This window comes from Acanthopagrus latus, chromosome 24 (genome assembly GCF_904848185.1).
Source record: "Acanthopagrus latus isolate v.2019 chromosome 24, fAcaLat1.1, whole genome shotgun sequence".
Classification (NCBI taxonomy): Eukaryota; Metazoa; Chordata; class Actinopteri; order Spariformes; family Sparidae; genus Acanthopagrus; species Acanthopagrus latus.
The window spans coordinates 3,824,727-3,838,020 of record NC_051062.1 but is presented as its reverse complement, the minus strand read 5'-3'; the positions used below and the strand labels follow the sequence as shown (position 1 = coordinate 3,838,020).

At 45.2% G+C, this 13,294-nt stretch overlaps 1 protein-coding gene across 2 annotated transcripts in view; it reads left to right on the top strand.

Moving 5' to 3' along the window:
• pard3ba (par-3 family cell polarity regulator beta a) overlaps positions 1-13,294 on the top strand; it is a 171,824-nt gene that overhangs the window by 66,373 nt on the left and 92,157 nt on the right. For both annotated transcript variants that reach the window (XM_037091436.1, XM_037091437.1), the window contains exons 11-13: positions 4,823-5,008; positions 7,741-7,902; positions 9,596-9,682. In XM_037091436.1, coding sequence (XP_036947331.1) covers positions 4,823-5,008; positions 7,741-7,902; positions 9,596-9,682 — 435 coding nt within the window. The remainder of the gene's footprint in view (positions 1-4,822; positions 5,009-7,740; positions 7,903-9,595; positions 9,683-13,294) is intronic.

Genomic DNA, 13,294 nt, shown 5'->3' with positions numbered 1-13,294 from the left:
AAAATGTACCTACGAAAGTCAAGTAAAAGTACATATTTTAAGGTAAGTTCCTACCCCTGATATTCGCCATAAACTGGACAACCGAATTTCTGACCTGCTGAGGATTATAAAAAGTTAGAAAGTGATTCATCCTGAGGGGGCCCACATGAATGTCTGCGCCCAAACTTCACAGCCATCCATCCAAAATTGATCTAACTATTTCGGTCTGCACCAAAGCGGGGGAGACGGCTGGCGAGCCAGCACTGCCGTCCCCGGAGTTCTGTAGCTAGCTTGGCTATAAATAGGTGACGGAGGAGGGAACCTACATGTGCCGAGTGATACCATGTAGAGATGACTGAAGGATGCAGGGAGGTTAGAGGGGCAGCTCAGATGAACAACAGCCAGGGTTTACTGTAAGGAGCTGGTCAGGAGTCAGTGTTTCACTGCGACTGCAGCGGACCCTTGCTGATGCAGCAGTTTGGAACCATGTCATCTGGTTAAAAGGCTGGTTTCTGTTCCCGCTGCACCGTCACCCTGCCAATCTGCCAGATTTATATTCTCCGCCTCAGCCCTCATAAAGTCATTTTTTATCTCCCTTGTACAAGTAAAGTAGACTTTTAGAGGAACTAGCTGAACTGCTGATTGATTAGTTTCAATAGAGGGGGTATTGATGTTTCATGAGCAGCGTGCAGTTCTGTGAAAGCACTCGGCAGCGCTGTGAGGCATACTGGTCCCTTTCAGTCAGAAGAATAACAATAAAGCCCGCGAATTAGCCTCATTATTAGGATACAAAAGGAGGACGATTTTTCTACCCCATCTCCTGTACTCTCACACACTCTCTAAGTAATTAAAAAGTGATAACTTCTAATCACAGTTTCATTCCTGTCAGCATTTCTGCCTCTCCGACGCTCGGCGCTCTCATTATTTCACGGGGCCTCGTTTTGTTTCAGGGCGGAGATTAGAGAGACGCTTTTTTGATGTGGAGGGGTTTTTTTTTTTTCTTTCTCCGTTTTGTGGGTTTGGGCGGGAGCGCGATGTGTGTGTTTGTTGTGTGTGTGTGTGTTAGGAGCAGAGTTATGAGTTTGCCAAGGACAGGATGGAGGGGTCGCTCTGCACATGGTTGACCCTCAGTTGCCAGCAAAGCCTAGGCCAGTTGACAGGAAAAGGGGGTCATCAGGCTGAAAGTGACTTTGCTGTCTTGCAGATTTTCCCCCCCGTCCTCTTTTTATTTGTTTCGCAAACCTCTCCACCTTTTTTCTCCCGTCCTGTCACTCTGAAACTCCTCTTTCACTCCTTCCCCTTTCATTACCCCCCCCCAACCCCACAGAATTATCCCTCAATCAGTCATTTTACTTTCCTTTCTCTTCCGTTGTGAGGTAAAGGTGTAAAGCGGCGAAGAGGCAGACATTAAGGCGATTAATTGGCAGCTCCATCGTCGGCGCCGAGCGCGGCGAGATCTCATCTTAATTGAATGTCGCTCTCACCGCTAATCCCACCGCTTTGAAACCCCCCATTTAGAAATCCTCAGCGACAAAAGGCTCTGTGTGTAATCGCTGTGTATCGGCCCCTCCTCGCCACCCACCCTGGGGTAAGAAAAGGCTCCTTTTTGTCTCCTCATTTGGGTGTTGAAGAGGGTGGTCTCTCTCCTGGCTAAAAGCTTGTTAAGGAGCCATTGCTGAGGGCTACCGATTGAGTGAGCGGGGGGGGGTCGCAGAGCTTAGCCAAGGGGTCTCAGCCACCCTAGGGACACAATTCACCCCCAAGCAAAGGGCATTAGAGGGGATATTGGAGTGTGTGTGCCTTGTGCTGGGACCACCACTGAGATTCAGTCGGTTATGTAAATAGATTCAAATCAGCGGCGAGATACTGTAGATAAACACGTCCCGTTTGTGCAAACTTCACATTTTCATAACTTTCTGATATCTGTGATTTCTCCCCTTCAGAACCTGCTGCGCTCTGATATTTGTCCACCTTCACCTCGTGCGTTATTGCAGCGAGATCACAGAGGTATTTAAAACCTCCCAGGTTGCCATGTGAGTCTTCTCAAGTGTCTCTCGAGCAGGAAGTGGCGGATTGCCTTTGTAATTCCTCTGGTTTTGAGTAACAGCGCTCTGAAATGCCTTGTTGATAAAAATAAGCCTTGACTGGAAGTCTTGTGTAATACTGAAATAGAAAATAGAATTCATGACTTTTGAAGGCAGCATTTTTGCTTGTTTAATCTTGTAACCATCATATCAAGGAACTGAAAATGAGCCTGAAAGGAGATTATGAGTCGAGGCAATATAAGGTTATCACAAATGTACAGATATTGTGTATTATTATAATTATATTATTATTTTTGACCCCCATTCAGAAATGTCTTGTTTTTATTCACTTGGATCTTTGACACTGGCAGCCTGTTTTCACATCAACTGTTGAAGCGGAGCAGATTCTCTTAGCTCCACTTACATCTCCAATATAAAACCTACATGTTCTGCTGGGTAGCATATCTGTAATGCAATGATATTGTGATACAAGACTGTATATTGTCCTAAAAAAAAACGTATCGTTTATCACGTTTTAGCACCAAAATATCACAATATTATTTTATCGCTCAGATGATTTTATCGCTTATTTTATCGCTTTTTTAACACTTTGATGTGGAAACTTGAAACCTGCAGTGCCGCAGACAGAGTTTTCATATGGATGATATTTGTATATTCATAGGAGACGATGTCCCTCTAAGACATTTTGATCAGAAAATGAAACTTTGTTATGGCCAGCAACATAGCAGACACAAGTTAGAGCATTTACCAGTAGAGCGACGGCAGGAAACGAGGGGAGAGAGAGACACAGCGGTGAATCTTTTGTCTAGAATTAACAAAAAGTTGATTGTTTTTTTTTTTTTTAAAAGCTTGACGACTCAGATTTTCTCCATAAAACTTGTTAAACCTTAATCACAGTCGCGAATGATCCGAAACAAACATTTGAGTGCTTTATTTAAAGGTTGTGCGTGCGTGTGTGTGTGTTTTGCACTGCTACTGAGATCCCCGCAACTAGTTTCTGTTGTGCTCCAATTAGCAGGCGCCGAGCTGTCATCTATTTTAGATTCAAAGTGAAAGCAGCGAGTAAAGGCACTGTGTTGGATCAGTGTTTCACAGCACCCCTTCTTCTTAACTCTGACACAAGACGACCTTACAGCTTCAGCTCCTCTACCTTTACTGGGTTGAGAGCACTGACGTGCACGCCCCTCCTGGCCCGCAGGCTTTAGCGGGCTGTTGTTTTAATTAAGCACCTAGACGAGTAGTGCTGACGGCGGGGGGAGACATGACGCGGGGACCGCAGCATCACAGCGAAGGTTGAGAGTGAGCTCCCGCGGTCATGAATTTTACAAAATTGTACTGGGGGACACATTTGACTCCTACACCCTTCAACACTGCGGCGTGATGAGAGAGGAAACGTGAACATGGATTCTGATTCGGCGGGCGGGCGAGGAGCCTGATGTAAGGCTCAGCAATCCTGGTGTGGGGGACTCAGATCTTTAAAGCGGTGACAGTCTGTATGTCTGTATAATGTATATAAGCATATTCCAGCAGAATTCACTTTGACGTTTCCTCACTTTGACTCAGGATGGAGTTTCCTGTGGCTGTTGTCTGTATTGTATCTCCAGAACCGACTGAATCTCTGATGCGCTTTGAACGTAAGAAGAGTGGGAAAAACTATGAGTGAACACAGACTCACACCTCCGCTTAACCTTCCATCCCTCCCCTCTGAATGAAAACAAGGCTCCGGAGTGAAGTGGTGTTGTGGCACCTCCCCTCTGCAAGGCCCTCTTTTCCCTGGGTGACTGAACCTGGCACTCCCTCCCTCCCTCCCTCTTTCTTGCTCTCCATTTTGCCATCCTCTAATGACAGACATTTTCCTTTTGTCTCCCCCCTCTCTCCTCCATCTTATTTTTGCCGGCGCTGCCGCCGTGGTCATTTTCTTCACATTAAACGGCAGTGGGCGAGGTGCGGTGGGTGGGTGGAAGATGTCGGGAGAGACGTGTAGAAAGTGGAGGTGGATGGGGAGTCAGGGGAGGAAGCGAAATTGAGAAAAGAGGGGGAGAGGGGAGAGATGTACAGTAAGATTGAGAGATTAGGGTGAAATGTAAAGAGTGAGTGGGGGGAGTGTGAACGAGAGGTGCCGGTGTACCTCAGGGATGGGTTATTACTTTTAAATGCTCCTCTGCGCCTCTCTCCCCTTCTCTCCTCCTCCGCCTCCTCCTCCTCCTCCGCCTCGTCTTTCCTCCCCCTTCCTCCCCCACTGTGCTCCAGAAGGAGGTATGAAAAGGTTATTATGTTTCCTTTAGAAATGGCTCGCTCTCCGTCTGCGCCTTTCATGTCCAAATGGAATAACCTCTCTACACTAGCTTTCTTCTTTTTCTCACCGCGCCTTCATCTCTCTTTCCGGTACACAACACCTGCTCCTCTCTTCCTCCTCTCCTCCTTTCTCTTACCGTCCTTTTTTTTCCTCGTCCCTTCCCCGCAGCCTTCTTCCATCTATCGCTTTAATCCGTTTCTGTTCTCCTTCCCTCTCATTTCTTTTCCTCCCTCTGGTTTTTGCTGTTGAGTATAATCAGTATGGTGTAGGAGCATGCATTATCAGTCGGTGCATTAGGCATGGTGCTCCTACCTCAATCGTCAGCGATCATAGCCAACAGTTATTATGTAAATCAGGTATTAGGTGTGTGTATGAAAAGGCTTTCCTGTCTAGAATAGTGGCTTTTTTACATAACATTTCAAGAAAAATCTGAACTCAGGTGAAAGTCCTCTGCACTCGGCCTTTCTTCACCCCTGTTTTTTTTTCTGTTTTTTTTTTTCAGAAAGGTGAAGAGGCTGGCAGTCTGTTTTTGGAGGACGGCAGGGAGCAGCTGATGTACGAGATCCCCCTCAACGAAACGGGCTCGGCCGGCCTGGGGGTCAGCCTGAAGGGCAACAAGTCCAGGGAGACCGGGGAAGACCTGGGCATCTTCATCAAGTCCATCATCCACGGAGGGGCCGCGTACAAGGTAGAGGACCCTCGCTGGTCCTTTAGAAGCCACTTTCTGGAGGCCTTTTGCACCATTTCACAGTCACTTCAGTTGTTTTTTCTGTTCTTCTGCTAACTTACTTGAAGAGGACACAAAACAAAAAACAAAATATTAACAGAATCTTGCAGATGGATTCTTTGAACCTTTAATATGAAGATGACTTTACTGTCCCTAAATGCCTCATTAGGCTTTTACCATTATAGAACCTTCTTTTGTCCATTAAAGAGCTCTTAAAAACTACATCAAACATGAGAAATGAGAGGCATCGCAGGAACATTTTGAGAACTGTTTTCTGTATCCAGATGACTTTCTTGTACCTTAATCTAATCAGGTGTTCTTTGAATTATTGATTTATCCAGTACAGCAACTCCAACCAGGAGCAGTTTTTGTGTGCTGTCTTGGCAGAAGAGAGGGGATATTGTTCCTCTGTGATCTTTTTTTGTCCTCTTTTTTTCCCACCCTGTTGAATGTGTCCACGCTCTTACCTCCTCTTCCTTCGCACCCCTCATCTCTCTGTCTCATTTCCTGTCCTCGCCTTCCCTCGACCCTTGACGCCCATTGACCCTGAGTGGCCTCGTCACATCAGCGGTGCGGCAGTCTTATCTATATCACTCAGTTCCTCACTTCAATTCTAAGTGCATCAGGAAAAAAAAAACAAAAAAACAACATCCCGTTTCAGCACTTTGGAGATTCCTCCACTTGGCTTCGATATCTGGCCCCTGTCACATGTCGCAACCCCTCGTCGCCGCTCCCAGATCTGCGGCGAACGGCGAGGAGGCACAGAGACGAGTGTGGCATTGTAGATAAACGGCTGGTTTGGGATCGGGGCGGCCAGACGGTGGCTCCCCGAAGTGACTTCAGAAGTAGTTTCCCGACAGCTGCCGATGTGGATAGTGCTCCGACAGAATGGCCCAGTAAGATCTCCGGCTGGCTGCGAAACAGGTTTCTGGGACAAGATACCACATAAGAGGAAGAAAGACATTGAGGAGGAGAGACGGACAGTTGCGAGGGGAGGGAGGAGGCCCATTGAAAGATGACAGCGGGTGAACGAGTGCGAGAAGGGAGGGAATCTGAGAGAAGAAATGAGCAATATCGAACAATAGAGAGATGGGAAAAAGGCAGAATCAGAGGAGAAAAAGAAAATTGAAAAGTGGAGACACTCAGCAGGAACATGTCTAGAGTGTGTGTGTGTGTGTGTGTGTGTGTGAGAGAGTGTGTGTGAGAGAGAGAGAGAGAGAGAGAGAGAGAGCGAGAGAGAGAGAGAGAGACTCCTCGATGTTGATGCATGCTAATGAAAAGCAGCTAAGAGGGCCTGATGAGACATTGCAGTGCCAGGCCGGTACAGAGGAGGGAACCCAGTCGTCCCCTGAGTCTGACTGACACACACACACACACACACACACACTCACACACAGTCACGCAGCAGGCAAGAAAGGGAGGAGATGAGGAAGAGTCATGGAGAGATCTAACCTATTTCCATTAAAGAGTTTTGGCTGCTGTCAGGGCCCGGGGCCTCAATTACATTAAAAAAAATGTTCTTTGACTTTATCCCCGATCCTGTCATACCATCATTTCAAAGAGTGTGCCAAAGAAAACAAATTAAAATTACATGTAGCGTGCTGCCGCTGCTTACATGGAGAATGAAGATATTAATAGGGAATATCAGAGACACTCGCCGATTCCGGCATAAGCATCAATTTTTGATGGCATCCTTGGATCTGACGCAGACGCGCGTGTGTGTGTGTGTGTGTGTGTGTGTGTGTGTGTGTGTGTGTGTGTGTGTGTGTGTGTGTGTGTGTGTGTGTGTGTGTCTGTGTCTGTGTCTGTGTCTCTTTGTGTGTGGTGCTATCCAAGTCTGCATTCGGGGTCAGCCCAGGCGGTGCCTTGTTAATGAGATGAGGTCAAAGGGCAGTGCTGACCATAATGGACCGATCATGACCACACACACACACACACACACACACACACACACACACACACACACACACACACACACACACACACAAAGAGAGTCTATAGTGTTTCTCAAATGGTCTTCATCTTTATCGTCCTCTCTTTTTTTCGTTTTGCCCTCTGCATTGCTCTCCTCATTTGATCCTCTCTTTCCTCTCCCTCTCTTGCTCTCTCATCCTCCCTCACTCACTCCCTCTCTCCCTCCAGGGCACTATTCTGTGTTGCCTCTCTATGAGAGGCTGCTATTTAAAACACTTAGAAGTGATTTAGTGCCCACGGAGGCTATTCCATTAGCTGCTCTATGTATTTATCATGGCTCTCCCACTCTCAGTAGATTGCTAACTCTACAATTTTCTTGCCTTCCCCCTTCTACCATTTTCTAGTCGACTTTCGCTCTCTGTCACACTCTCCCTCTCACACACACACACTTTACAACTCTCCTAATTTCTCTTCTTCTTTATTCTCTTCTCTTAAAACTTTATTAGTGATCAGCCTTGTGTGTCTAACTTTGTGGAAGATTTGGCCTTTTTTGCTCCTTTTCCCAAACCCAGTATTTTAACATAAAGCACTATTTTTTGAGACATGAACGAGTAAGAAGTCAACCCTCCCACCTGTTATTGCTGCATTTCCTGTGACTGTTACTGCAGCTTATTAAGATAAAATGAAATGGCCCAGTAAGATAAACTGAATGTTTTACTGCTTATTCACTTCATGCCAGTTGGTTAAAACTGACTTTAGGTTCCTTCCTCTGCCAACAGGATGGTCGCCTGAGTGTCAACGACCAGTTGATAGCAGTGAACGGCGAGTCGCTGATAGGACGCTCCAACCACGCTGCCATGGAGACGCTGAGACGCTCCATGTCGTCGGAGGGAAACTCCAGGGGCACCATCCAGCTCGTCGTGCTCCGAGCACCCAGACAGGTACAGCAGATGGAAGTAAAAAACATTTCTGGAAGATCACGGTGTATTTTACAACGTGCCATGTATTTTGTTACACGATCTGAACCCAGCTGGATTGGAAACCAGAGTCTCGCTTGATGGGGGGAAAAAAAACCAAGACGTTATCAGAAGTGAATGACATTTTGAGGTCATGGGAAGTGCTCAAGCTTCATTTTGGAAATTCTTGGAAAAAAGGCAGCGAGGTTTACATCAGCGGGTTGGCAGGAATGATGGTGGCTCAATCTTCTTACAGTACAGTTCTTCAGTAGTCTACTGAGAGAATTTTAAAAAATCTTGTTGGTGTTATCATAATGAAATGTTTAAACTTCATACTCCAGTATACATGACCGCAGCTCTCTGTTGTCTTCATGTTTTTTTATTTTTCATAAAGATTAAGTCAGTCAGTGACTCATGTCAATAATTCCTCTTGAAGCTTTGGTGGATGTGGGGCAACATGAGAAAGATTTCAGACTGCCAGAGGTTGGTTGGATGCATTTGGTTACATGAAACATTTAGGAACACTTATGCATTATGAAACCATCCACGCAGTCTGATACGTTCAATGATTATTCATAAGTAGCCGCCAGAGTTTTGACAGCAAAATCAATGACACATCGTCCCCATTAGGATCGTGTCTCTTCCCAGTTCCGATTGTCTGAGGCTGGCAGTAAAGAGGCTGTACATACTGTCAGCAGCTGACCTACATGCATCTCGCTGAAATGAAATCATCGCCAGGCACTTCATAATCTCCTCACAAACACATTTTAACTGACTTTAGAGTGATCCAGATGGTCTTCTTTTACTATTCATAGTATTGAAAGACACCTCAGCTCAGTAATTGCAGTGAAGATTGTTGTAGCGCTGCCACAATGTAAACACAGTTAGATGAAAATAATGAAAGCGTCCAAATAAAAGCTCACTTTGTGACAGTGACTGTCGTGCTGTGTAATTTGCTTGAGTGTTAAATTTATAGCTTTTTGCCAAATCTGTATTCTCTGTCAGCTTTTCTCGCGACAAACAAAGTGGATGTGATTTAACAGTTGTAAGATTCACTTGGCACTTTATCAAGGGGGGAGCAGTCGGCGGTTCAGTTTCTTATTCAGGAGCCCTTTGATAAATCATGTGGCTGTAAACTGACACAACAATGGCTCTTTATTTACCTTGTCCTCCAACACTCTCTACGAAGACCACACTTGTAGTGCGCTTGGCATATTATAATGTGCAGTTTCTTCTGATGCTCCATGTAGACAGTCATAAAACAGTATAGATGTGATTTGTAAGTAATTAGGAGTTCAAATGATTGACTGTCTAATTCCTTTGAGCTTTTTTTTATGTTACTTTTTAAAGCAAGTCAGCCGTGTGTGGATGAGAGATAATGACATTTAATCTATGAAACATATGATTTATTATGAGTAAGAAAATAAGTTATTGAGTGTACTGTCAAGAGCATCCATAAGACCCTTGAACTTCAACTGTCATGTCTACAGTGTTTTATGACTTTTAGTATAATGCATCATGAAGAGTTTTGAGTGTTTGTGAGGATAGTCATTGTTCAAGCATTGTTATTCACTTTGAATGCCCCCAAGATAAAATGTAGATTATATATAGGGTCTGCATAGAAATTGTTTTTCATGTTTTTCTCCAAATGACTTCCAAACATCTTTCTTTCCTGCAGATGAGCAGCCCCGACCTTGCACCGAGCGCAGCTACAAATGGATCCGCCGCCTATCAACCCAACGCCCAATCGGGCTCCAGCAATCAGGTACGAGTGGGCGACGCCTTCCGCCACCAGCAGCAGCAACAGCAGCAACAGCAGCAGCCGCCTCCACCTCGCCGCTCCTCCTCCCTCCTCCCCATGCTGAGGAGGCGAGCGTCAGAGCCGCTGCCACACAGCCTCAGGCAGCGTTACGCACAAAGGCCGGGGGAAACACACACCAGATACACCTACGGTTTTAACCAAAGGGAGAGACGTAGCGGGTACATATTTGGCTTCACGCAGAAGGATCTAGAGTACAGCGATGATGAAGCGCAAAATAATGTGTACAGCCCAGCTTCGAGGTACGAGTTTGGTTACGTTGGTCATAGCCAGACACTGAGCAGCCTCAGCAGACCATCAGAGGGAAATTTAAACAGGGAAAGCCACAATTACGGATACACACATGAACATGCACGTAGCAGAACGCCTGTAGACATGCAGGGCCACACCACGCTCAACAACACTTACAATCACACACTCCGCGACGCTCAGGGCGGCGCGCAGGGCCACAGGTCCCGGCACGCGCGCAGCCGCACACTGGACGCCATCCACACACAAGACAAACATCAGAGCAACACTTACACTGAAAACATCCGAGCGATGGCTGGGCAGATGTACGGAGATCCACCCCCACACGGCGGGATCAGGTCAGAGCAGAACCGAAACAGGCACAGATCCGCAGACAGATACGTGGACGCGCACACGCACAACTATGCACACAATCGGGCCCTCACCAGACACCACCACCTCCGGCTCTCTGGTGGACTCTGACCCTATATGTGTGTGTGTGTGTGTGTGTGTGTGTGTGTGTGTGTGTGTGTGTGTGTGTGTGTGTCGACTGTGTATATGTAGGCCAAGTCACAAAATAAGGTGCAATCGAGCTCTCACAGGTGATTCAAAGAACACATCCATAATCATGAAATTAAAAATGAATTACTGAGAATGCATCAGTGCCTCAATGGCTCCTCCGATGATAAGAAGATGTCACTTTTCCTCTTTCGCACCAAATCTCTCATGTGTAAATACAGTAAGAGTTCAGTGATCGATGGTGCGGAGGCGCATTAATCCGGCTGAAAGCTTTTCCCTTTGCCAGCGCCACTAACTGTCGCAGCATTAACTTTTAGCGCTCTTTTAAAATTATTACCCATAAACTCAGCACAATACTAAATTCTTCACTGTGTACGGCCTCCTTTCTGTCACACTGGTTTTAACCCACTTAAATTAGCTGTATCACTTCCTTTTTTTTTTTTCTTCTTCTTCAAACCGCTGGGTTGTCTACTCACTGTAAACGCTTTATGTGCTCCTTTCCTGTTTTGTCTATTTGTATAATGTTTTTATTAAATTTTCCTTTTTAATTTCAGTTTTTGTTTTTATTTTTTAACTGTATTTACGCTTTTCTGTCTCACCTGCCTGATTCTCCTCTGCTGAATAAAGCTAATCTGAAGCCTCCTGCATGCCTGTCTGTTTGTTTCTCGGCTGGGGTTTTTTCTGCAGCTGTCCTCTCCATTGCTCCTCTCTCTCTTTTTTTTTTAGGGTTAATAATATTTGGGTCCCTTCTCCCTCCGTTTTGTCCCTCAGAAATGTCTCTTTTCTTTCCTGCCTTTCCTTTATCCTTTGGTACCGCTTCCAAGCAGACACCGGATTATGCTCTATGAAAGTAAAACAACAGAAAACTCCCACTAGAAAAACATTGCCATGATTCAGTCTTTGAACCGAAGCGTACCAAAACTGCAATGAAATAGTCACACAATAGTCACACATTCGCAGCCATATAGGTTATAATGAGCATATTTCAGGAGTATCTAATGAAAGCTGACACAAGAGTAGTGTCAGTATTCGTGAAAGCTGTGAACACACTCCCTTTTCAGATGTGATAAATGTGTTAAAAATCAGACTGCATGGAACGTGTTAACCTTTGCTTATTTTTACCTACTTCTCTTTTGTCTGCTGAAATGCTGTTTTTTACAGAAAAGGTTCACATGAACTTCTTTAAAAAAAGAAAAAAAAGAATCCTCACATTTGGCAGTTTCTTTATTCCCTGGTGGTGAACGCGTGAGCGACATTAGAATCAATCACACAAGAAACTGTGTCCAACAAACGCTTGAAAAGCAGCACAAATTCCTGGATGGGACGGGGCAGATGAAGATATCAGGCATGACGGAGGGTGAAAAAAAAAACGGTTTCTTTGTTAAGTCCGTCTTTTCAGCTCCGTATTGAACCATGACCGACTATTTCAAAAGCTAATAAAGATGTTTCACAGCAGTTAAAGCAGATGCCTCTGCTAGGGTTTATGGGTCGACTGCCGTTGACCCGCCCATTGTGGCATTTACATCTCATCCACGCCATGCTCCCATTAGTATGTGCGTGTTTGAGCCGGTGGATAAATGCTATCAAACCCAGTTCAGAGTTCAGTATTTATCTGCATAGTCCTTCTCCTGTCATCACCAAACAGCCAGTCTGGTGACTCCATGGGGCAGTGCGATAAAAACAAACGCTCCCCAAAGCAGAAGCCCCTCAGCGTCCCTCCTCTCCGTCTGTCTGTCTGTCTGGAGCTTTACGTTAGAGCTGAGTGATAATGATCTTAAATCATAATCGCTAATTTGCTGTGCTACATGTAACAAAGTTCTCTTTCTTTAAATACGTCTGTGCATCACAGTATATTGCCTCTCTTGTTTTGGCCCTAGGGATGGCAGTGTCAGTCCATCAGACCACTTTGCCCCTGACTGAAATGTCACGGGTGGATTGCCATGAAATCTGGCACAGACGTGCATGGTCCTCAGACATTTCTCACTCCCCTCAGGAGAAAAAGTGATAAAACTTTTTCCTTCATCTTGCACCAGACAACCAATACTTGTGTTGATGTCAAAAAAATCTGACATAATCCTTTGTCCTCAGCTTGTGCTTGCTGAAATTAGCTGAAGTGACAGTAAGTATTATATATGCAAAACATCTGCACGCTAGCCTGTTCAGCCTCAAAGTGCAGCTGTGCCTTCATAGAGCTCGTAGAAAGTGTAAATAGTGCATGAGGCTTCTGAAGGATGGAAAACATTAAAGCTTCTTTCTACTGGCCAGCAGGCGGCGACTCCACTGATTTTAAATACAAGTCTGATTGTATATAAGCTTATGAGAAAATGACCCTACTTCCTACTTGATTTATTACCCCAGCAAACAGTTTCCTAATGATTGTATGGTCTAAATTGCGAGGTTCAATTCTTCTTACATACATCATGATGTTCATTTTGTACACTATGGTCACACTTGGAGTACAATGGATGCTAATGCAGTGTATTATTTAGGCCAGGGGCTGCCTTGTGATTGACAAGTTGATACCAGTTTGTCCGCAGGTTCTCAGTCAGATCCAATCAGTATCATGGCCCGCATGCCACTGGATGTGAATATTGTTTTGGCCCTTCGCTTGCATGAAGTGAACACGAGAAGAATATTTGCCACTGTTGATTTCCTGGGATCGTGGCCTAATTCCAAGCTAAAGGTTTTTAAACTGCTGTCCACATAACAGAGCACAAAATATGGCTATCATTAGCTGACACTAAAGATTTAAGACTATGAACAAATTTCCCAGTATTAATTAATTCTTAAAAGAATGATTCCTTTTTTGAT